The following is a 25,526-nucleotide window of genomic DNA, read 5'->3' on the forward strand; positions in this document are numbered from 1 at the left end:
AAATGTTAAATAATTAATATAATCCCTAGTCTGTAGGTGGTGCCCATACTACTTCCAAATATCAAAAAATTTCAATCACCAAGCTCTATTTACTTTGTGTCCTCACCACCTAAAGAAAGCACCTGGCCCTGAGTAGATGCATAATACTTACTGTAGAAGGGAGAATGAAATGAATAAATGTTCTAATTCTAAAGCAACTTATAGCTGACCCCACAGCCCCTACAACAGCCCCGTTTTTGCCATCCCTTCTGAGTGACTTCATGAGAGTCCCATACCTCTCTTTTCCACTTCTATGAAATGGGTTGGTTTTCATTAAAACCAGAAAGACTAGAGAGGGCTATACAGCTCCTGGGATCTAAGACCCCTAGAAAGAGGACTGGAAAAAGTGGGGCAAATGTGGGACCCAGCAGCCTGCCAGGCCTGTAGGGGTTCATCCCTCCTACAGCATCCCCACTTCTCAGAGCAATGCCCCAGCTCCCGATTATAGACACAGGTGTGGCTGAAGGTGAGCCCTTTGTCGGGCCTCAGTATGACTGAAGGAGAGGCCACAGTGCCAGGGACATCCGGAGTCTGGGAACCAGAAAGTGCAGGCCCAGGGGTTCTCAGAGCCCAGGACACTGTGCTCCATAGGTGCCTCAGGCAGTGGAGACCTGAGCTTTGGCTGCTGCCCTTTCCTCTTCTGGTCTCCTCCCACCCCAGGCTTCAGGGCTCTCAAGGGCAGACCCCAGCATCCCACTAGAAAGCTCCCGGTCACACCCCCCCCCCCCCCCCCCCCCCCCCCCCCCGCCGCCGCCACACACACACCCCTTGGCCCTAGGCCCCTGGAGGGCCCAGAGGCCAGGTCCCTGGAGCCCCAGAGCGTGGCCCAAGCGCAGAGGGAATTCCATGCCTTTGGCCTTTCCTTCCGGAAGGGAGTGAGTGATGCATATTTTGGCCGGCGCCGCGTGCCCTGCAGTTTGCTTCAGTGCTTCCCAGTGGACCGTCCCCCTGAGCGCGGCCCTCACGCCCGGGGTGCAGGCTAGCTTAGCTCTGCCCGCATCTGGATCTGAGGATGGGCGGCTGCTGACAGGCAGAAGGAGAGAGAACGAACGCGAAAGGCCAAGGGAAGGCCAAGGGAAGGCCAGGCAAACGGTGGCTGGGCTGCCAGGACAGGCAGGGAGGCCAGCAGAGCAGGAGCAGACGCTGCTAGGCCGCCTCAGCTGCCCCCTCCACGCCTCGGCATCCTTCTGGTCAGCCTGCGGTTTCCTGTGACAAAACCAGCCAGGGAGCGCAGGGGAGAGGAGAGGAGAGGAGAGGAGAGGAGAGGAGAGGAGGAGCGAGGGGAGAAGGGAGAGGAGGGAGGTGAGAGAGGCCAGAAGAGTGTAAATGGGAGAGAAACGGGGAGAGAGAGGAGATGGAGGCGGGAGGGAGGGCAGATCCAGAGAGAAGTGGAAGCAGAGAGGGTGAAGGGGGTGGGGGGACGAAAACGAGATGCAGAGGAGAAGCGGAGAGGGACAGAGTGGGCACCGAGGCGGGGAAGCCGGGCAAGGCCTGGGCCCTCGGCCGTGGCAGCGGTGGGGCCGCTCCTCTGCTCCAGCGGGTGCGGACCGGCCCCTGCGCTCCCGGGCCCCTGCCCTCCCCACCCCTGCGCTCTCTGCCCCAGCCATCCCGACCCCGGCCCCCCGCCCCCTGCCGTCCCCGCCCCTGCACTCCCAGTCCCCCGCGCTCCCGGCCCCCTGCCCTCCCCACCCCTGCGCTCTCTGCCCCAGCCATCCCGGCCCCCTGCGCTCCCCGGCCCTGCCCTCCGCTCCCCTCCCCTGCGCTCCCGGCCCCCTGCCCTCCCGGCGGCGGGCCCAGCGCTGCGAGGGCGAGGGCGGGCGCGGGCGGGGTGCGGGGGGGGGGGGCGAGGGAGGGGCTGCCGGTGGGAGGTGACCATGTGGTTCCAGCTCACTCTTTTTTTTTTTTCCCCCCCTCTCTCTCTTTCTTCACTTCTTTTTCTTTCCAAACAGGGAAAAGTGTTCCGCGGAGCGGGAGCGCCTTTCCGCCTGGCCCTTCCCTCCGCGACCCTGGTCCCCGCTCCCGTCCGGGCGCGAGCTGCGGGGCGAGCGCTGGAAGCCCCTGGGCGCCGGGGGGCGCGGGGCGGGGGCGCGGGGCGGGGGCGCGGGGCGGGGGCGCGGGGCGGGGGCGCGGGGCGGGGGCGCGGGGCGGGGGCGCGGGGCGGGGGCGCGGGGCGGGCTCCCGCGCCGGCACATGGCCGCAGCCGCCCCGCGCGCTCCCCGAGGCGCGGCGCCCGGCTCGTCCGAGGTCCGTCGGCTGCGCCCGGCCGCCCCGGAGCCCCGCAGCGGCTGAGCGGGGCCGTGCCCGCGCCCGGGCGCCGGGATGCGCGTCCTCCTCGTCGTCCTGCTCTGGCGAGGTGAGTGCTCGGGGCGGGGGAGCCCGCAGCCCCCGGAGGGCGCTCCGCGGGCGCACATCTGGCGGGGGCCCGCCCGGTCGGCCGGGGGCGCGCCTCGCACAGCTGGGCCGGGGGGCGGCCGCGGGCTGCGGCTGGTTCCCGGCGGAGTTTGGCCGCGACCGGTCCGAGGTGGAGGGCTTGGGCTTGGGCTTGGCTTGGGCTGGCTTGGGCTGGGCTGGGCTGGGCTGGGCGGGGGGTGGTTGGGGTTTGGTTTCGGGAGTATCTCCGGGGCAGGCGGGAGAACTGGGGGAGGGAGGAAGGTTTCTTCTGGAATTTCTGTGCCAGGTTCCTGGGGGTGGGGGGGGGAGCCTTTTTGTTTCAAACAGGCGCCTCGAGGGCTCAGATTAGAAACAGATGTGTTGGAGGGGAGGCGCAGGGGATGGAGGAAGCGGCGGAGGAGACGAAAGGTGGAGAGGGACAAGGCAGGACCGGGGAGATGCCCCCGCGAGGGCCAGAAGACCGGGAAGCCCAAGGGGTGGGGAGCTCGAGAGGAAAGAGGAGAGAAGGGGAATATGAAGCAGAAGCGCAGGACGGGGGAGATGGGGCTGCAGAGGGTCAGAAAGAAGGAAGAAAATGGAGTGGAAGGGAAGAAAGAGAGGTTCCGGGGCAGAGAGGAGACTCTCGGGGTGTCCACCTGGGTGTGAGAGAGGCCCTGCGGCACATTCTCACCTGGGCGGGAAGCAGGCAGGTTTGCAGGACAGGGCAGGACAGCAGTTGCACCAAGGATGTGTGTGGACAAGAACTGACAGGAGGACCCGGAGCATCCGAGGCCCGGGGGCCCTGGGGGCTGGAGGGGGGGGGCAGGAGAGCCCAAGAAAAACCGTGACAGGCGTTGGGCCGCGTGCGGGCTCCCCCACCCCCACCCCAGGCCGAAAAGTTAGCCCCGGGTTCAGAAAACCCAGGAGCCCGCTGGGTGTAGTAGAGTGCACGCTGCCCAGGGCACCAGACCTCCTGACCACGAGTCCTGGTTTCCAGCTGCCCAGCTGGGTGATCACGGACAGCTCACCACCCAGGGCTTCGGTTTCCTTAGCTCGAAACAAGCAAATTAGATGGTTCCCAGATCCCTTGTAAGCTCTGACAGCCTAAAACACCAGGGGTGTGCGGGGGCCTGATGTCTAGAAAAATCCCCACACCAAAGTGAAGAAGCAACTAAAAAGCCACCCTGAAGTGGATTTCTAGAGCATTCTCTCTCTCTTTTGTTCTTAAGCTTACAAACTGACTAGGCCCCAAGCGCACCTTTCTAGGCCAGCCTCAGGTCAGCAGTCACCCCGGTGGAGGAATAAAACCGGTGGATTAGCCTCAGCTGTCACTCAGGTGGGGCAGGTGGGCAGCCGCTACCTTCTCAGCTCCTTCAGATACTGGCCGAGAATTGCCAGACTGCCCCTGTGCACAGCTGGCATAGCTGGGTGGCACCTTTGTCACCTTTCCTGACCTCCACCCCGAAGCTGTGAATCACCAGATGTTCACTGGACTCAAAAGTTCAGAAACGCACCCCCACCCCCTTTACTAAAAACAGCTGGGATTCTTTAAGTACTTCTGCTGAGCACTTGATATGAACTGTCTTGTTGAGTCATTTCTCCCTCACGCCGGTCCTATTGGCTGCGCACTGTTGTTTGCCCCGTTGTACAGCTGAAGGAGTCAAGGTGTAAAGAGGTCAGGTAACTTGCTTGAGGCCATAAGCTCCTAATGAACAGAGATGGGATTTGAATGTAGGTTGTTTGCCTTGAGAGGGTGCTCGCTAAAGCGCCCCATGTACAGCCTTCTGTCCCTACGGAAGGACTTAAAGGTGTTCCTTGGAGTGGCATCCGGTGTAGCCCTCTTCGCCAAGGGTGAGAGGTCAAGGTGAACCTGCCCTGAAGGAGGGGTCTGGGCAAGGGATAGAAAGCTCAGCGAAAGGAGTTTGAACCCCTGCTCTATACCAGGGGTATAGTGGAAAGTGACAAGTGGAAAGTGACAAGTGACTTTGTCCCCCATGGTCAGTTGAAATCAACTGGCCGGCCTTGCTAATAGTCATCCTCTTGGTTCATGAGAAAGAGGAACTGGCGAGACAGCATCAAAAGATGTCATTGGAAAAAAAGATGTCATTGGTTCACCGTCCCTTCTTTACTGACTGCCTGCTGTGGGTGACCGTTCCTGTGGTGAGAAAACAAATCTGTTGGGCTGATGGTCTCTTTATCATAGAAGCTGCCTCTCACGATTCCTTTGTTGATTCTGTCCTTATAAAATGAGAGCAAACGACAGGCGACAGGCCATGTGGAAGAGAAAAAGGAGAGCACAGACTTAGCTTTCTGCGCAACTGGATGTTTGTCACTCACACCCACTATTCAGCTTTTGCCACATCTGTGTTCTTTGTCAGACATGCTCAGACTCCTGCCATCCGAGTTCAAGTGAAAAGTCACAGAGTCCATAAGCTGAAGGGTCCGGACAAGGGACAAGGCAGGAGACCTGAGGTGATGTTGGTGATCCAGAGATCACCCATGGAGGGAGAAACCCTGGAAGGGACCCCTCTATGCCTGACATTCCTTCCTGGGTTGGAAGGCCCCGGGGAAGCACTCCTGTGGGTGGGATGGACCTTATTTGCTGAGCGGTTTTGAGCCCTGGTATGCCTGGCACTCTAGGGAAGCCAGAAAGAAAAGCCTCAGAGTTGCCTGAATCCTTAAATCGGCTACTGGTCCCTTAAAGGGACAGTTCCAGGGCTGCTTATGATCGCTGCTGGCATGATCTCTAGCCTCTTTTTTTTTTTTTTTTCTAGAGAATGCACAGTGCTGAAGGGGAGTTGGGAGGGCTCAGTGTTCATAATCTGAGCACGGGTGGACCCGTTGACCTCATGCTTTCTGGACCTGCCAGTGAATGAAATCAAATGCCACACCTCTCTGATGTGAATGAACTGAGTAATGTTCTGAGCTCCTTGGAGGAGAGAGAAGGGATACTTCACAGGCTCCCCCGGCCTCAGCCCCTCCTCTGACCCCTTGCCTTCTCCCCCCCACCACCCCACCTTGATACTCAGGTCCTCATTTCACCTTAAGTTCTCACTTGGACTCCTATGATGGCCACCATATTGGCCTCCTGCCTGAACCCCCTTTTCTACCCTGGACTTTAGAATCTGGCAAACTCTCTGGGTTCTTGTTCTGACTCTCTTGTCCCTAAAACACAGGTAAGGAGATCTTTCATTTAAAATTTCTATGATTCTAAAAAAATAATTTAAAAAATAAATAAATACAATTTCTATAATTCTATGACCTTAGTCTCTTCCTTCATAAACCTTTGGAAATCTCCATTGTTTATGACTTTGAGTACAAACACTTCATTCTCCTGTTAAAGATGCGACACAGTGTCATTCACAACTCTGTTCCTCCCACTCCAGGCAACTCTGCAGGGAATTGAGATTCTTTCCTGTGCCCTAAACATGCCCCGTGTTTCCTTCCGTTTCTATGCTTCTGTTTATGATAGTCTCTCCACCAAAGATGCCCTCTTACTCTCCACCCTGAAGATCAAAATCATGCTCACACTCCAGATCTCACCCCAAATACCACTTCCTCCATATGCCTATGCACGATTTCCCCCAATCAGGATATACTTTCCTTCTTTTGAGTCACAGTAGCCTTTCTGTTACATAGCTTTTCGTGATGGTGATCCAAATGCTCATCTAATGGCCCAGTGAGAGCCTAAGCTCCATGCAGACAGGGTAGTGTCTCATTCATCTGTGTGCCACTTTCAGTACCTTGCATAGACTCAAAGCTGTGGGCCAATTGTTAAAATATTCAGATTTTTTAAACATTTGGAACACTTAAGGTCAAGAGGCAAAGGATTAGGAGGATTGCTACTCTATGGAATGACACAACTGTAAGGATCCCAGTTGTGGGGTTGTTGTTTTTTTTTTTTTTTTAAGATTTATTTATTTACTTGAGAGAGAGTGCACTAGTGGGAGGGGCAGAGGGAGAGGGAGAGGGACTCTCAGGCGTACTCCATGCTGAGTGTGGTGCCTTACATGGGGCTTGATCTCATAATGCTGAGATCACAACCGGAGCCAAAACCAAGAGATGGACGTTCAGCCGTCTGTTCACTCAGACGCTCCACACATAGCCTAGTTTTAACTCAACTTCCTTTTGGGCTTTCTTGTCCATTTATACAAATAGGACCAGTACCTTTTAAAAAAAAAATTATATATAGAACATTACATGCACAGGGACCAGATAATATTTCTTACACAAACTTATTTTGTTATAGGAAGGACATTAGTACCAGATTCATGATAGATTTCTTCATTGAAATTTCTGCCAGGGTGGGAAGGAGCTTTGTTTCCCAGAAAAGGAATATGAGGAAGGCTTGACTGCATGGTCCGTTGGTCTGTAGTTCAATGACAGGTCTCAGTAGGATTCCATGCCCTGCCTTCATCTTCCCACATTAATGATGATGGCCATAACAATGATACATTCCTCCAGTAGGCTCCTGTCTTGTCTCATCCTATTTTTGTCTTGTACTCAGCTGGGCAGTATATACATGAGTGTATTTCATGAATGTACCTAATGGTAATGAACTAGATAGACATTTTTAAAAGGTGGAGCCAAAGATTGTCAGAACTGGGAGAAGCTAAGAGACTGTCTAAAAATGGAAAGTTCTTCTTTTTTTAAATTTTATTTATTTCTTTGAGATAGCATGAACATGAACGGGGTATGGACAGGTGGCAAAGGGAAAAACAGACTGTCCACTGAACAGGGATCCCAATGTGGGGCTTGATCCCAGGACCCCGGGATCATGACCTGAGCTGAAGGCAGATGCTTAACTGACTGAACCACCCAGGCATCCCTAAAAATCAAAGATTCTTAAAATTTGGAATCTCAGACCCCACTGAGAATTTGATGAAAACCACAAAACTGCTTAGAAAAAGACACATATACGTTGAATTTTGTCGAAACTTCTAGGGATTCATTGATCTCCTGATGCCCTTCCTATCAAGTGAATCCTTGATCTAAACCTATCCCCCTCCTTTTTTTTTTTTTTTTGAAGATTTTATTTATTCATGAGAGACATAGAGAGAGAGAGAGAGAGGCAGAGAAATGGGCAGAGGGAGAAACAGGCTCCATGCAGGGAGCCCGATGTGGAACTTGATCCTGAAACTCCGGGATCACACCCTGAGCCAAAGGCAGATGCTCAACTGCTGAGCCACCCAGGCATCCCAAAACCTATCCCTATTTTTATGATGAAAACCAAAGTTCAGAGAGACTTGGGTAAAGTTAAACAGCTAGGTTCATAGAAGGGCCATGACTAGAACCCAAATTCCATAATCTGTCCTATCTCACATTCTTGAACTAGAAAAGTCTCTCCTTCCTTTTCAGCTCGTATAGTCAAACTTCAAGATCACAATTGCTCTTCAGATGCTCCAGTTAAATGAGCTAAATGCTGAATAATTGGCATTGGTTTTTATGTTGAGAAATTGCCTGAAAAATAGGGCAGATGTCGTAACATTTCAAGTTAGCCATCCTAAGTGGAAATCCCGGAAACTTCTGCAGTGTCTTGTAGAATGTCTGCTGTATTCTGGAAAAAGGATTATACCCAAAGTTCCAAAGGGGTGTGTGTGTGTGTGTGTGTGTGTATAAGGAATAGAATGGGAAACCAATAGCTCTAGCTACTTCATAATTTTCCTAGGTTATTCTGGGAAAGTCCTACCACTCTGAGCTTCAGTTTCTTTTTTTTAAGATTTTATTCATTTGTTCATGAGAGACACACAGAGAGAGGCAGAGGCACAGGCAGAGGGAGGAGCAGGCTTCATGCGGGGAGCCTGATGTGGAACTCAATTCCAGGACCCCAGGATCACACCTTGAGCCGAGGGCAGACACTCAACCGCTGAGCCACCCAGGTGTCCCATGAGCCTCAATTTCTTTTGCTGTAAAATGAGATTATTAGATTAAGGTTATCTCAGTTTCCTTATACCACTAACATTGTCTGATTTTTTTTAAATTCTGAGAATTTTCTGGTTGGTCTAGATGTGGTAGTGTTTAGGAACATGTGGGTAAGCATGGCAGTATCTGATTCTTTTCAGGCACTGTCCACTCATGGCAATTGGTTGCATATGATTATAAATCTAGAGGGGCCAGCTACCTAATGTGAAGAGAGCAGTAGTGGGACTGTACTGTAGCACTGTTAGCCAGGGAGCATCATTTCAGGTCATGGTAGATGGTCAGCGACCTATTTCCCAAGTTTAGTAACTGAAATATTCACCTAAAGGACCTCATCCTAAGCAGAGTTACCTATAAAACAGGCCCAAGCATGGACACCTGGCTAGACTCCTGGGTAGAGGGTCTAATGAAGCTATTTGCAAGTGTTAAGCATTTCCCCTCAATTTTTAAAATTAAGGCATAATTCACAGATAATAAGGTATACCTATTAAGTGTGTGGTTTAATGGGTTCCTTGCATGGTTTGAACTTTTGGTTGGGTTTTGAAATATGAATTGGGTATTATTAGGTTACAGTATCTGAGAGAGGATTATATGAGTAGGATTATTATGAGAGTAGAATTCATGTCTAACATTTGTACAGGGTTCAGCAATTTACAAAGTATATTAACATACTTTACCTCATCTTTAAATCACTCTTTGAGGGTAAATGTCATTGTTATGCCATTTTTCAGATAAATAAACTGAGGCTTAGAGAAACCGAGTAAGTGTTTCAAGATTACCCTGTTAGTAAACAGCTAAGCCAGGACACGAACCTAGCACCTCAGATTCCAAAGACCATCTGCTTTTCGCTTACCAGGAGGGACATAGTTCTTCTGAAATCAAGGCTTCTGTGTTACCAAGAAGCAGAGGCTTTGTATGTAGGATGCCAAACAATAAATCCCACAGTGGAAAATTCAGTGAGAACATTTATCACCTACCCCCTTTCTGCTATCTCATTCAAATGGTTCATCTGGTTTGTTTGGGTTAGGGATTCCTGCATCTATCCTTATAGGGATTACTAGCTCTTCTGATTAATCAGAAGGCTCTGGTAGTAATCAAGGTTATTGTGGACACCTTGCCCTGCTGGGGGGGTTAGGTTCATTAGCTATCCTAATTAGTATACCATCCTGAGCCTGTGGGTGCTGATGGTGTAGGTTTGGGTATGACTTGCCCTTTATGTTGCTCTTGTAGTTAAATTCCTGTTTCCACCAGTTTTGACTCCTTTGCTCCCCCCTCCCAAAAAAAAGAATGCAGACTGTACCCCTCAAAAAAAATCTAGTTATCTGAACTTCCTAACTGTCTGGATTCTGGAAAAAACCAAAGTTTATTTCCTTTGGCACCATATAGACCAAAGTGGGAAGGAATGCTGAAATCAAACAACCTTTATTTTGTTAGTGACAGTCAGCCGGGTCGCTGGGTGTCTAGCGTCAGCCAGAGTCTGGCGGTGATAAGATTGAAGGCTGCTTCGTTTCAGTAGAAATCGAGGGAGAAAGCGGTTTCCTTTGTGCCTATGGGGAAGGGAAAAGGGGGCAGCCATCCTCAGAATGGGTCCCCAGTCAGTGGGGAATATGGGGGAGGCTTTTCTGAAGTGAGGCCGCAAGGGGGATCTGGAGAGGTCAGGTCAGAAAAGCAACAGGAGAGAAGAAGGAAGAACTAGAAATGGCAGAGAATGAAGAGCCAAGCCAAACCATGGAGCTCTTGGCCTTCACCGAGCAGCTTCTCCGAGCTCATGCTGCCTCATGGATGGCATTGGCTGCTCCTCGGCCTCCCTTCCACATTTACACAATTTTGACTTCCTCCACAGGCTCTCACAGAACAGTTGTGGAAGGGAGGCTCCTTGTCTGCTTCAGGCCCCTACTAGGCTCCCAGGTCACACGAAAGGTGCCATTTCTACCATCTCAGAACTCAGCCCAGTGGGGGCGACGTGTGCCTGAACAAGGAATTACAGATAAATGAAAGTGCTAGTAGCATCCAGGAAAGTACCAAGATTTCTAGGAGTCCCAAGGAGGAAGGAACTTAATTTTGAGCTGTCTTGTGGAAATAGGGTATTTCTTCTCTGTGGGTCTTCAGGGACTGGGCCTGATATTCTTGTGTCCCTCACGGCACTTGCACATCGTGAGGCTGGTGCTAAATAAACAGCTGGTGGCTTGCTGGCTCACCCCCCATATCATCAGAAAGGATATTTAAGCGGTGTGTGTCCTTGGCATTCAGCCAGATGCTTCCTGGAGGGATTGAACCTCCTAATGTCCTTGCCTTTTGAAAATTATGGTCTCCTTCTTTATCACCACCTGCCAACGACATAGCTACCTCTGCTTCTGCATCCCTCCGGGGATATTAAAAAAAAAAAGAAAGAAAGAAAAAGAGAAAGATATATTGATGAATTTGAATCTCTTAATTTAGGATGGTGGTCTGCTCCCCCAGGGTTGTCATTGATATTTGTCTACATGGAGAGCAAATGGGATCAAGCCAAGAAGGACTTTATTGTTCCAAAAGAAATCCATTGTATTGAGCAGAGACTCGGCCCCTGCCGTCGTCTTCCTTTTCTTGGCGGGAGGGCGGGGAAATCAAATCTCGGAGGGGGAAATTGCTTTGTGACTTCATTGTTTAAATTTAGGCTTGGGTTGGTCGGCATCGTTCAGACTTGGAGCAATGAGCCTCTAACCCAGCCTCTGTCACTTTTCATTACTTCCAGTGACAGTTCCAATTATTTCCAATCATTCTTCAAGGGAAGAGCAGGGGAGGCTTCCGTGGGGACCAGCAGTGGAGCAACTTCTGTAGGGGCCCAGGCCCCGGGGCCCTGAGACCCCAGCGTGGAAGTGCCTGGATGCCACTTGGGGATCACGTGACCTGCCCCCATCCTGCCCCCGCTTTTCTCCCCAGTCCCTGCGTCTGACACCAATGGCATAGGTTTGTTGTGACAATGAACGAGGTAATGCATATAAAGGATTTCAACACCCTGCCTGGCACAGAGTAAACGAATGGCTGTGGTTAGGACCCCGGCTGTCCCTGCTGGGAGAGGGTCCCCTGCTGGGGATTGGGACGACGCGGGGATCTTCTGCCCCAAGTCAGTGGTCGCCAGGCCAGCCAGGCCAGCCTTGGGAGCTTCAGCCACGACCGCTCCTCCACCCTGCACACAGGTTACTAGCTGTCCTTCGGGGAATGTCGCCCTGCTCCAGGGCCCTAAGAGGTGCACAGAACCCACCTGAGCCCCGACTGGCTGCCTGCCACTGGTCTGGGAGGGGAACGTTTTGTGTCTCTTGGCCCTGGGCAAGAGGTGCCCTCCTTACCCCGCTGGGCAGACAGTCTGCAGGCCACTGGGACCGGTGCCACAGTGTGCACACCTTTCCCAGGCCCTGCCCTCCCTGCTGCATGCTCCCGAAAGCCCGTGCCAACCCAGGGCTGCCCCGGCTGGGCAAGCACCCTGTGCCTCATTGCTGCTCTCGGTGCCGGGTCATGTTTTATTGAGCATCTACTGTGTCCTCGGCATCGTGGAGGGACTTTCCAATGAGTGATTTCTTATATCCTCATAACAACCCGGGAAGCAGGAATGACCCCATTCTACAGGTCAGAAAGTGGAGACTTAAGAGGTCAGGGGTTCTGTCCTATGTTCTGTCTGCCTCCTGCCTCTGCACTGATCTGGGGAAGATGGGAGCACAGAGACAGGCGGGTGGCACCCAGGCGAGTGGCGACACACAGGCGGAACACCACTTGGGGACCCAGGTGTGCCCTGCCTTTGAGTGTCTTTGAGGACGTGGCCTTAGAAGGAGGCGTAAGTCCCTGCATTCTCCACTTTTCAGGCAGTCATTTGTCCCGACCAAAATTAGACTGCAGTGTGCCCAACACCCACATTCAAGACGTGTTGAGTTCTATTTCCTTTTTAAATTTGGGAGGACAGGAAAACCTCAAGGTGAGAAGGAAAATGTCTGTTTTTTCCACTGACCCGAACAGCAGAGAGGGTGACATCCCTCCTCATTAAACAGGGCGAAGCCGAGTGTCCCAGATTTCTGCAGACCTAGAATTCCTGCTCAGAATGATCCTGGGGCCAGGCAGGTAGAGTCTGGGTTTCCAGCCGGGGCCTGCTCTCCATCTGCTTCCCTCTGGTGGAGTTCCATGCCCCGGCTGCTCCGGCCAAGAGCCACGACGACGTGTGGCAGCCTCCTGCCTTCCCCTCTCCACCCGCAAAGGAGGAGCGGAGGAAACGGGGCCACCTCTCCGCAGCCACCCTCTCTGCTCCACTGCCTCTCACTCCCTGTGCCTGGAGTCCTGCAGCTTCCCAGGCCCTGAGCAATCCAGCGACAGTCCCTCCCATGCCTGCCACCTTAGCCTGACCTTCCCCTCGCTCTTTCTCTCTCATTTTGGGCCTGGTGTGTCCTGCTCTCAGATCTGGCATGGAACGACCGAGAGGCACAGAGAGAGAGAGAGAGACAGTTATAGAGAGATGAGACAGAGGGAGAGCCAGAAAGAGAAACACAGAGATAGATGCAGAGAGAAGGACAGAAGGAGAAACAGAGATGAACAGAGGCAGGCAGAGACATAGAAAGACAAAAAGGACACAGAGAGACAGAGAGAGAGAGACACACACACACACAGAGAAAGAGACGACACAAGTGTGCACTCTGTAAAGCTCATCTTTGGTGTGGACTTTCCCTTTCTGTCCTGCATCCCACGTGCCCACATTCACACCCACACTCTCTGCAAAGAAGCCTCCCTGAAAGGGGGGTGCTTTGCCCCCCTATCAGCACCCACCTACCTTTTAAGACCAAAGGCTGCACCATCTTGTCATCCGCAAAGGCTCCCCTGATGGTCCCAGGCAGAGAGTGCGGCCCGCCCTCTGGAATCCCATGGCACCTTGTTGCTCCTGTTGCAATAGCTAGGCCACATCATGCAATGGTCTGGGGTTCTCTGTCGGTGCCGTGGGACTGCAAGCAGGGGATAGTATCGTACTGTCTGTGATACCAAGCCCAAGGGCTGGCACTCAGTAGGTACTTGGAAAAACAGGTGAATGAGTGAACAAACTTAGGAATGAAAAAGTTAATGAATGTAAAATGAAGCTTATAAAAGTAAAGATGTGAACTTTTCCCAGAGTACCTTTTTTTTTTTTTTTTAAGGATTTTATTTATTTATTCATGAGAGACACCAAGAGACACAGAGGCAGAGGGAGAGGCAGGCTCCCTTCGGGGAGCCCGATGTGGGACTCAATCCCAGAACCCTGGGATCATGACCTGAGAGGAAGGCCGATGCTCAACCCCTGAGCCAACCAGGTGCCCCTCCTAGGGTATCATCAAAAAGACCCCAGCGAGTGCTCGCTTTGGCAGCACACAGAGTAAAAAACACCCCAACAAGGAAGTGGTCATCGTGGGCAGGGAACAGAAGATGGTGGAAGTGTTTGCAGGTAGAGAGGCCTGTCCAGCGTGCCTCGAAGTCCTACCCCCTGGGAGGCCGACCACGACCACACTGAGCTGCTCCCTGGAGGGCCTACACTCTCTCTCTAAGGGGATGGTGAGCAGGTCCACAGGTGGGAGGTGGCAAGACACCCTGAAAACCCTCTGCTTTACATCTCGTGGTGGGGAGCCTGTAGTCGTTCGGGCCTTCTACACTTTGGTGATTTATTTTCCATGTACTGTAATAATTTGGGGAACACGTGGCTTTTCCTTCCAGCATAATCTGAACTTTTAGCTTCATTAGCGGAGAAAGCCAACCCAGCCATGCTGACCGGCTCATTTCCTGGCCCTTTCTAAGCCCTCTGGGGGTCAATGGCTCTTTCTGGGGCACATAGAGTTGAAAGTCCTCCTTTTCTTTCCTTTCTCCTCTATCTTGGTGGATTTACCCCACGCATCACTAGCCAGCATGGTATCTATCACTGAGGCATGGCGAGCAGAAGAAACACAAGTCAGTCAATGATCACAGAAAGCACTGTGGGATTTTAAAGATATTTTTATTTCATTTGTTTTGTTTTGTTGTAACTTTATTTTATTTTATTTCCAGGCTTAGTGCTTTCACATGTTAGCTCTCCATGACGGCGTCATGAGGCAGATAGTGTCAGCCTCCGTTTTATAGAAAAGGATCAGAGGTTAAGAAGTTTTCCCTAGTTAGTAGCAGAACCAGAACAAGAAACCAATTCTCCTGGCCCCCCAATCATTGCCCATCCCACTCCTCCGCAGGCCTGGGAGCTCCAGCATCCTGCAGCACTCAGCGGTCCTGTTCACTGCTCCCGCCCTGTCCTTGGTTGTCCGCTAGCCACCAAAGCTCATCGAGTGTGCAGAGTGGAACATCGTTGCTAGATATGGCTATCTACTCTGGGAAGGTTTACGATTTAATATGTATGGTGACCGACCATCCTGATTTGTCCAAGACTGAGGGGTTTCTCAGGACTCAGAGTGCAGGATTTTTAGCACCAAACCATGAAGGTTCTGAGAAAGCCGGTCTACTGGTCAACCATCTCACTACTCAGAGTCTGGTGGTCGGACTAGCAGCAGTTTTCTCTCAGGGGGCTGGTTAGACAGGCAGTGTCTCAGGCCCCACCCCAGACCCACTGAACTGGACTCTATAAAACCTGTCCAAGATCCCCACAGAACATTAGAAACGTCTAAGATACTGTAGAGGGACGCCTGGGTGGCTCAGCAGTTTGGTGCCTGCCTTTGGCCAGGGACCCGGGAGCGAGTCCCACATCGGGCTCCCTGCTGGGAGCCTGCTTCTCTCTCTCTCCCTCTGCCTATCTCTCTCTCTATCTCTCATGAATAAATAACATCTTAAAAGAAAAAAATAAGACCCTGTAGAGCAGGACCTAAAGCTCCTTTGACAAGGGTTGGGGAAATGGAAGGTTCGCACCTGAGTTATCTGCCCTGGGAAAAGCTTGGCCGTACCTCAGGTGATGTGTGTTGACACCCAGACAGGTGTATAGGCCGAGGAAGGAAGGAGTCAGGAGTCCGTGTGACCCACTTGGGGTGAAAGGCTGGACTTGGCCTAAGCTCTTCTGTGTGAGATGCTGATGTTCTTACACAGGCTCTGAAGTTTTCTGGACTTGTCCTCCCTCTGACTGGGGAGAGGCTGGCGCTGTCAGGAGGAAGGCAGCACATTTAGCAGAGCACACGCATGGGCAGCAGCAGGCTCTGCTCCTGGGGCGGGGGACTCAGACACCTGAAATAAAAGCATAGGGCCAGGCAGCCCGGGTGGCTCAGCGGTTTAGTGCAAGCTTTGGCCCAGGGTGTGATCCTGGAGACCCGGGATCGAGTCCCACATCGGGCTCCCTGCATGGAGCCTGCTTCTCCCTCTGCCTGTGTCTCTGCCTCTCTCTCTGTGTCTCTCATAAATAAATATAATTAAAAAAAAAAAAAAAAGCACAGGGCCACGGCACATAGCAGAGCCACATGTGGCAAATAGCAGACTCCGAGGAGTTATTTCCTGAAGGAATAAGGACGCTGTAAAAGCAGAATTCTGAGCCCGTGTGTTTGTTTCCCTGTTTGGTATCTGGCTCCTCGTCTCCAGAGCTGAACCCAGCTTCGCAAACGAGAAGTGATTGAATCTGTTCACTCCAGGAGAGGAGGTGGTGGCCAGCTGCGCATCCGTCTCAACAGCTTCCCTAGACCTTGGCTTTTCTCAAAGGAAGCTTGAGTCAAAGCCATGGTTCAAGTCCTTTTCGTGATGGGGGTGGCCTGGTATCTTCTGTGACCTTTGTGCTCTCTCTCGAACCTGACTGACCGACGTTAAAATCCCAGGCACCAGGTAGGGAAAGATGTTCGTCTTTCTGGGCTGCCAGAGTGACCTCAGACTCCAAGAAGCATAACCCACATTTGTCAACTTTCTCTCTATTCCAAGCCACATGCCCAATAGAGACTCGGAAATAAGAGCAGCCCCAGGGACAGAGTGACAGGCGGGCCTGGAGATGAATGTGTTCATCCGTTCAGTTAGAGCTGTTTCAGCCAAAGCTGATTTCTGGCTGTGATATTAATCCCACCCTGACACCAAGAAAACAAACCATCACTTCTCTTATAATAGGGAGAGATGTCTCTGACCTAGGCTGATTGGGTTCGGAACCATTTCTTCTGTGCGTGTTGTTTTCCCTGGGATCTCAGAAGGGCTTGGTTGTGGGTAGATTTTAGAGAGGATACAGGGCCCCTGGGTGGCTCAGTGATTGAGCATCTGCCTTTAGCTGAGGTCGTGATCCCGGGGTCCTAGGATCGAGTCCCTCATCAGGCTCCCTGCATGGAGCCTGCTTCTCCCTCTGCCTGTGTCTCTGCCTCTCTCTGTGTCTCTCATGAACAAATAAATAAAACCTTAAAAAAAATAAGAGGATACAAATTTCCATTATGGAGCAAGCCTTGTGTGCTTGGTTTTGGGGGTGGAGGTGGACCTGAACATGACCCAAGGCCCCTCTCATCAAAGTCTTGTGGGGGCGGGGACCAGACTGCCAGAGAAAGGAAATTGGTGAAAGATACGGGTCACGACGTAATCAAATGCCATAATGTAAATGTTTGGTGCAGACCGGAAGTGAATGGGAGTTTTGGAAAAGGATAGTCATTAAGGTGCGAGGTCTTCTGCCCACAGTGAAGCAGAAATGTGCCCAGTGTGAGTTGAATACACAGTGGCTTGAAGGCGCTGCCTCTGGGGCCGGGGATGGCAGGAGGCTGGACAGATAGACTGGGGCAGAGGAGGGTGGGGTGCAGGGGGAAGGACACGCCGTGGGGGGCAGAGACCGACATGAAATAGCGGTTCTGTCTGACTCTGGAGAGAACACACATTCTTGGCTTGCAGGCCAATTTGGGGGCCTTCCTCAGGTGGTGTTGAGAAGTGACCTTGAGCAACCTACTCTCTGGGCCTCGGTTTTCTCCCTGCAAGAGGGGTGGGTGGGGTGATGTTAATGGAGAGTTTCTGGGTCCTTCCAGCTCTGCAGATGGAGGGCTCTGTGCATTCCTCTGTGGGAGGCTGCAGCCCCAAGTGATTGGTGTTGTTCTCACCTGCGCCCCTCAGCCCGGGAGCCCCCAGGCTTCCTCCTGCTGCTCTGGCTGGGCCCCTGCTGCTTTCTCTTGCCCTAGAATGGACCCCACACGGCCTGACCCTGCCCGGGCCTCTGTCCCCAAAGTCGCTGCAGGCTCAAGCTCTTTGCATTTGTTCTCCCCTCCCCCAGGGATGCTCTTTCTCCTGATTATTGCAAGGCCGGCTCCTTGCCTTCCAGGTTTCAGGGCAAATACGGCCTCAGTGAGGCCTCAGTGAAGCGTTTCCTGAGCCCCACCCACCTCCCTGGTCCAACCAGAGCTCTGCCTGCCGGCTCTCACGTTACCCTGTTATATTTTCTCCCTCACATTTATCACAGTCTGAAAGATTCTTTTTACCTCCGTTCATGCACTTGACTGTTCATTTCTACCAGAGTCTGGGCTTTGCCTGTGTCCTTGACTTCTGTATCCTCAGCCCTAAGAACAGAGTTAGATGCTCAGTACAGGTGCGACGAACAAACACGTGTGCCCTTTCCTGTAGGACCTGCCTGGTGACAGAGAAAGTTTATAGATGCCAGAAGTCATTGAGGAGCTCCTGTTGTGTGCAGAGATCATCGTATACATTATCATCACTCTACTGATGATGGGGGTCTATAGGGGCGCCATCTGACGGAGGAGAACATGGGATGCTACAGAGGTCAAGCTCTTGGTGAAGGCTGCAGAGCTAGCAGGCCATGAGGTTAGGATTTGGCCCTAGGCAGTCTGACTGTCAGGCTGGTGCCATAAATTAAGTACTATTCAAAGCCGCTAAACCAGTGTTTCTCAGACTTCCAGGTGCTTATGAACCACTTGGGGATCTTGTTAAAATCCAACTCTGATTTAGTTGATCTGGTGGCAGGGCGGGGTTGGGGAGAGTGGTGGACTCAGATCCTGTTTCCAAGTTCCCAGCCAGCGCTGCTGGTCCGGGGAAAATGCTGCTCAGGAAGGAAGGGAGAGATAGAGGGAGAGAACCAGGCTTGCAGAGGTTAGGTGGGTTTCGCTAGACCCTATGGATAGTTAATGGCCGAGCTGGGACTCCAGCCCAGTGCTAGCCCCAGGCCCTTCTGGCAGCTCACCAGCCCTAGGCATCTGGAAGCGTGTACATGTCTTCAAAGACTCTTTGCAGGCATGTGGCCACCTGAATTAGAGACTGCAAAGGCGGGGGTGGGGGTGTGTGCATGATCCTGGCCTCTGGCCCAGCGGGTCATGGCCAGGTTGGTTGCCACTGGCCTTCCCATGACAGGCCATGACAGTTCTTCCTTCGAGAGACAAGAATGGTTCCCTCAGAACTTCTAAACTTCCTCCTAACACGGCCTTGACGTGTGATCTCCAGCACACCCCCTACCACTCCCTCTGCTTCACGGGGCAAAAATAGTGCCCTTTCCTCAAATTTACCACATTCCCTCAGGATGCCAAAGGGTTTGGCATGATACCAGCTTTTAGAAGGAGCATCAGCTCATTCGTGCAGCCTCCACCCATCCCCACCCTTCCCTGTTCCTTTCTTCCTGACACATAAGATTAAATGAAAACTTGTTGAAAACGTTGACATCTGTCTGTTCCACCCTCCACCCAGCAGAAATCCCCTTCTGGAAGATGATCATCTGTCCTTCATTGGAGCGAACAACAGGAAGCTCAATACTTACAAATGCTTCCAATCTGAGAGACCTCTTACCGTTGGGAAGGACTTTCTACTCTGAGCTGGAGTCAGCCTTCCTGGAAACTGCCCCCAACCAAGGCTGCAAAGATTAGTAACCGCCACAATCGCCTTGCAAGTGAAGGGGCCTCCACTTTATAAAGTGATGTTTTAAAAGCATTTATCAGTGATGGGCACTGTGCTAGACATTTTCTTTTTTTTTTTTTTTAAGATTTTATTCATTTTTTTTGAGAGGGAGCAAGAGAGAGCAATCACACAAGTAGGATGAGGAGCAGAGGGAGAAGCAGACTCTGCTGAGCGGGGAGCCTGACGCAGGGGCTCGATCTCAGGACCTTGGGATCATAACCCAAGTCGAAGGCAGACACTTATACACCCAGGTGCCCCAGTGCTAGACATTTTCATATACGTGTCACCTGATGCACTACTCACAACCACACCCTGAAGTGCATAGTATCAATCTCTACTTTACAAATATGGAAACTGTGCTTGGAGGGAGGAGTTTAAGTGACTGATCCCAGTGCACAGCCAGTAAGTTGCAGAGACAATGTCCTTTCTAGCACATTGGAGCCATACATCCTCCTCCTATCCCAAAGTCCTGTTAATAGCTGATGGAAATCTTTTCACGTATGTCTCCCCTCCTGGTCTGCTCTTTCTGAAACAAGCCCTCCAGTTTCCTTGAACTGTTCTCTCTAGTTATCATAATAGTAGGACCAACCATCCTTAACTGAAGTCATGACATGTGCCAGGTACCCAACATGTAGACTGAATTAATCAGAGCCCTAAGCTATCTCCATTTTATAGATGTACGAGATGCCGGAACCCGGAGAAGTAATTTTTTCAATGTCACTCAATTAATAAGTGACAGCAAGCTAGGATTTGAGCCTGGGTCTCCTAGACTGTGAAAATGACGGAGAAGGCGGCGGTAAAGGGCTAGAATGAGGACACTGGGAATCTGAATGGGAAATGACATGAATTTGGCTGTTCTCCCATCATAACTATCTGTATTGTGTTGGCACGCTTGGCCTCCCCTATAGACTAACTTAGCTAAACAGGGCCCTTCAGCAGGGAACCTGATCTGTGGAGGAGAGTGGGGTCTGGAGGTATTGAAGGCATTGCTCTGGGGAGGGTTTTTTAATTTTTTTTTCAAGATTTTATTTATTTATTTATTAGAGAGTGAGCAAGGGAGAGAGCTGAGGGAGAGGGAGAGAGAAACTCTCAAGCAGACTGCATTGAGTGTTGAGTGCAAAGCTGAATGCAGGGCTCAATCCCATGACCCTGAGATCATGACCTGAGCTAAAATCAAGAGTCAGATGCTCAACCGACCTAGCTATCCAGGTGCTCCTCTGGGGAGGTTATTTGACATCAATCCTAAGTACTTAAAAAAAAAACAGCCTCAATTATTGAGATATACCAGACATAATAAACTGCTCATAAAGTATGTAGTTTATTTTTTTTTAAGATTTTATTTTATTTATTCATGAGAGACATAGAGAGAGAGGCAGAGACATAGGCAGAGGGAGAAGCAGACTCTGCTAAGCAAGGAGCCCAATGCAGGACTCAATCCCAGGACCTTGGGATCACCACCTGAGCTGAAGGCAGATGTTCAACCACTGAGCCACCCAGATGCCCTAAAGTATACAGTTTATTATGTTTTGGCATATGTATATGCCCATGAAACCATAACCATAATCAAGATATCTTTTAAAGATTTATTTATTCATGAGAGACACAGAGAGAGAGGCAGAGACTTAGGCAGAGGCTTTCTGCAGGGAGCCCAATGCAAGACTTGATTCTGGATCCCGTGAGCTGAAGGCAGATACTCAACCACTGAGCCTCCCAGTCATCCCAAGATATTTTAAAATACATGTCATAAATCCAAAAGAATGGCAGCCCTAGTAATGAATTTTTGTAATAAGTTCTGATCTTCATGGCGGGTAGTAGGGTCAGGGGAGAGTAGATGAAAGCCATTTCAGCCATCTGAGAGTGAGCCTCTGTCTCTGCATTCAGAGCCCTTCCCTGGATATCTTCACTATTTTGGGGGGTGTTTTGCTCCCTTGGAAGCAGTGTGTATTGGGGGCAGGGGTTCAGGTGGCGGGAACAGATGAAAACCCATCTCCTGTCCTAGGAAGCCTTGGCGAAGGTGTAGACCCAAATGGTCCAGATGGGGTAGGACCTTTCAGCCTCCTAGCCGTTAATGCTACCTTGTGGTTTTCTGATGTCTTTTGACCCAGATCCCACATTTCCAGCCCTGTTTGACATCTGTGGCTTCCCATGGACCTTCCATTTGGGTTCAAGCAAAAATTAACCTTCAAGTTCTTGGGGCTGAAAATTTCAGCAAAATGGAACCCAGTGGGGTTGGTCTTGTGGCTCAGGCCCCAAATTTCAGAGTTCTCAATCCAGCAAGAATGAAATGATCCACCAGAACCTCTAAGAGGAGACTCAGAAGACAGGAGCTGCAGGGTCATGTCCACTTCCCATCTTCCCAGCCCTTATCTCTGCCTCCTGAACCCTCACCCCCAATACACACTGCATCAAAGGGAGCAAAACATCCCAAAGGAGTGAGGATTTCCAGGGAAGGGTTCAGAACCCCTTGCTGTAGGACGGCTGAAATGGCTTGAATACTGTCTTTACCTTAAGATCATCCTTATTCCCCCCAGTTGAAATAATCTGTCCACGCTAAACTGCCATAAACTTTCCATTTTGTCAGCAAGCACCTTTTCTACCCATTGAAATACAATTGTTCACACGCACGCACATATTCTTTCACTGTAAGCTCTCTGAAGGTATGATCCAGGTTTGATCCCTCTTTGTATCCCCTGCTGTGTTGAACTCCTGGTACGCAACCATACTTGCTGAACAAATGAATGCATGAATGACTCACCTGTCCTAAGCCTCTGGGAACAGCTGTATTGCTCTGCAATGGTTAGGACTCAGAACTGAACGTACATTACCCTGGTGTCTCTCACAGTAGACGTCACATGTGAAGTATTACACCCAAAATGGTGATTCTCACTCGTGTGATATAAATAGAGCCAAGGAGATACATGCTCTGTCTTCTTTACAAACACTGTTAATTCTAAGTGAAGGCGAGGCTTGGCTTGACGAGCTTGGCTCACAGTGGGAAATCAGGCAACCTCTCAAGGGAAACAGGGCTCCTGCCTCCAGTGGTTCCAGCAGGTGCAAATGTTCTATCAGAACAGATAGAAGGGGAGCGAGAACTACTGTTCTGAGCAACAGGGTGTAGGTCTCAGCAACTGGGGTCCCAGTTGCTCAATCTGGACCTTGGAAAGAAGTCTACAGAGCTGTGGTGCTCATGGGCCACCAATCTAATTCCTTATCCACAGATCTCCATGCCTCGTAGACAGAAGTGGAAAGGTGGTTAAATTGCCTTTAAGTCACTCAAGAAGGAATTCATTTACAAATTAGAAAAAATTAGATTTTGTTTCTCAGACTTTTAGATTTTAGGGAACATAATAAATTTGGGCATGAAATTGGGGCCCACTTTTCAAATACTACAAATAATTAAATAAAAATATAAACTACTATCATGCAGTTAAAATTTCTCCTAAAAAGCAGTGGCATTTCAACAACAGTAATAACAAAAGGACAAAATGACAACCATACAAGAACAACTCCATCTACAACAACTAACAGACTGAGTGCTAACTATATGCTGGGTGCCATTCCAAGTACTTGACTATTATTTTGTTTATTATTTTGTTTTACACCATAGATATTGCATCATTTATGTTTTGTCTTCCCCATGAAGCTATGAAAATTTCATCATGGGCCAGTGGTATTTGCTTATATCCTAGATTTAGGAAATCACCAGATGAGGTTGACTTGGCTGACTCAGGGAGAGAAGTATGTGGTTCTTGATCTCGGGGTTGTGAGTTCAAGCCCCACATTGGGTATAAAGATTACTTAAATAAATAGATTTTATTTATCTATTTTTTAAAAGGAAAGAAAAAAGAAAATCACCAGATGAGAAAACTTCATGAGGCAACTCACAGCCGTAGGAGTCAAAACTTCTATAAACTTTAAAGTTTGCACCTGATGCAGAGTCCAGGCTGTGATCCTTCAGAGCAGCTCTTTTTGCAGGATTCAGATGATAAACATCTTCCTCTGAAGTTTCTTTGATATATGGGATCCGTTGAGGTCTGGTTCCCCCTGCAACTGAGACTCACAAGCTGGCAGCCTTTATCGACAAATGCAGTGGCCCAAGTAAATCACAATCCAGCCACAGCTAAAGTGCTTCCAACTACATTTGTGGGTCATGAAAGATGGAGGAAATGCTACCACTTTTGCAAGATAGAGCCTCCCCCTTCTCCCGCCCCTTTTCCTGCCTGAACTTTCAAAAGCTTAATATCCCACTATCATGTTTCACAATGAACACAAACCAGATGGTTGAGGCCAGGGGAAAGAATGCTGGATTGAGTAACAGGGTATGAATTAAATAACCCTATACAACCATTAAAACAACAACAACGACAAAAACCAACCCTAAGTGTTTCCTAATTTCTAGATTAAAGGAAATCCACGGGGCCTGAAATAGAAAGAGAATATAAACCATGTTAGGATGCTCCCTCTAGACAGAAGGGCCTTCCGCAGAAAATGGACAGGCCTGCGAGGTCATCTACTACAAAGTCTCCCCAGAGACCAAACACATCTTCAAAAGAAGGAAGCAAGTGGGCGACTCTGTTATTTATTTTTCCGAAGCTTAATAAATCAGTTCAAGGAGACCCAATGTCAGGCCCAGATGAGAAATAGTTCATTTCAGGAGATAGCACTTTCGTATCCAGGTGGAAGAGGTGCCAGATTCAGGATAGAATGTGATTTAAGTCCAAGTGATCTTTGTTCATGTTGCCCCTTTGTCTGAACCAGCAGGTCTCCCTGAATAGGAAAGAAGGTCATGGTTGGGAGTTTCTAGTACATGTGGAAAAAATTTTTTAAACTCCTTCCCTATTCCCAAAGAACTGGATTTGGAGACCAATACGGGGAAGCATGTTGTATAAGAAAAGCATCAAAGGACGTGTAGAAAGAGTTACTCTGGAGATAAGTCCTGGCCTCTACGTCAGGTAGAAAGCTTAAGGGTCACGGAAGTTTAGACTTAGCTGGATTTTTTTTTTTTTTTGAGAGCTGGAATTTTTAAAAAAATTGATGGGGAGTTGGGGAGCCTTTGAGAGCTCCATTTTTCTACCGGGTATGTCACTTACCACTGCAAAATGAGGATACAATTCCCATTTCACCAAAGGAGGAAGGCAGGGCTCTTAGAGACAGAGAAACTTGGCCAGAGTCACAACCCTGTATATATCTTGTTGCAAAGCTTGTGCTCTTTTCCCTAACCACACCAACTCTTGAGATGAGATCATATACATTAAAATGTTTGTAATGAGCCAGGGTCTGTGCAATCATTCCCTTGTGGTTATTAGGCACAGACTTCCATCTGGCACGCACAAAGAGACGTGTCAGCTCACATCTGCATGTGTCCATGAATATATTCATGTAAGACTGCTTTACAAACATAAGGAAGTTTGTGGTCTGACTAGCATAAAAAGATTGTAGCAATAGCAGGACAGAACCAGGGAGTCTCCCAGAAATCCAGGCTGTGAGGTGGCTTCAGCCATAGGAAAAGCGGTCCCGGATCGGGAACAATTGCTTATGTTCTGACTCATGCCAGCATTAGTGGCATGATCTTCCGAGCATTAGTGACATGTGGCTCACTTTGGAATAATCCTGGATCTGCTGTCCTATCTGAGAAATGAATTCTTTCTAAGAGATTCAGGCAAACCATATCCATTCTTACTGATCATTATTCTGGAGAATCTGGGAAAAGGGAGTGTTGGCTGTGAGGAAATGCTAAAGAGGAGAGAGAGGCTCCTGGTCTGTGCCCAAGGGTGGAATGATACATCCTGCACCCTGGAAAGGTGTCATCAAACAATGAAAAGGAAGACTGTGCCCCTTTCAGATTGTCCCTCTGAGAAGGCTTATCCTTGATTAGTGAGATGCGATCAGCAGAAACCATTTTATTTTGTGTTATTTTTGTAAAGATTTTATTTATTTATCCATGAGAGACACAGAGAGAGAGGCAGAGACATAGGCAGAGGGAGAAGCAGGCTCCCTGCGTGGAGACCAATGCAGGACTTGATCCCTGGACCCCAGGATCACAACCTGAGCCAAAGGCAGATGCTCAACCACTGAGCCACCCGGGTGCCCCAGCACAAACCATTTTAAAGAACAGTTTACAGGGGTGTCTGGGTGGCTCAGTTGGTTAAGTGTCAGACTCTTGATTTCGGCTCGGGTCATGATCTCAGGGTCCTGAGATCGTGCCCCACGTGAGGCTCTGCTCCAAGCCTGGAGTCTGCTCCAGGTTCTGTTTCTCCCTCTCCCTTTGCATGTCATCACTCCCTCTCTGCTCACATGCACTGTCTCCCTCTCTCTCTCAACACCCGCCCCCAAAAACAAAACAACAAAAAAACTCCCAAAAGTCCAACAAAGAACAGTTTAGAAGTCTGCTTCAGGAATCAAAAACACTC

The 25,526-nt window shown here is 50.1% G+C and overlaps 1 protein-coding gene across 1 annotated transcript in view; it reads left to right on the top strand.

Annotated features, from left to right (window-relative positions):
* Positions 1-1,976: 1,976 nt before the first annotated feature.
* The window catches only part of LOC121499688 (CXADR like membrane protein), a 98,159-nt gene continuing 74,609 nt past the window's right edge, over positions 1,977-25,526 (top strand). The window contains 1 exon segment of the mRNA XM_041770648.1: positions 1,977-2,392. Within this exon segment, the coding sequence (XP_041626582.1) occupies positions 2,359-2,392 (34 nt within the window). The 5' untranslated portion in view covers positions 1,977-2,358.

Source organism: Vulpes lagopus, chromosome 10, assembly GCF_018345385.1.
Source record: "Vulpes lagopus strain Blue_001 chromosome 10, ASM1834538v1, whole genome shotgun sequence".
NCBI classification, from domain to species: Eukaryota; Metazoa; Chordata; class Mammalia; order Carnivora; family Canidae; genus Vulpes; species Vulpes lagopus.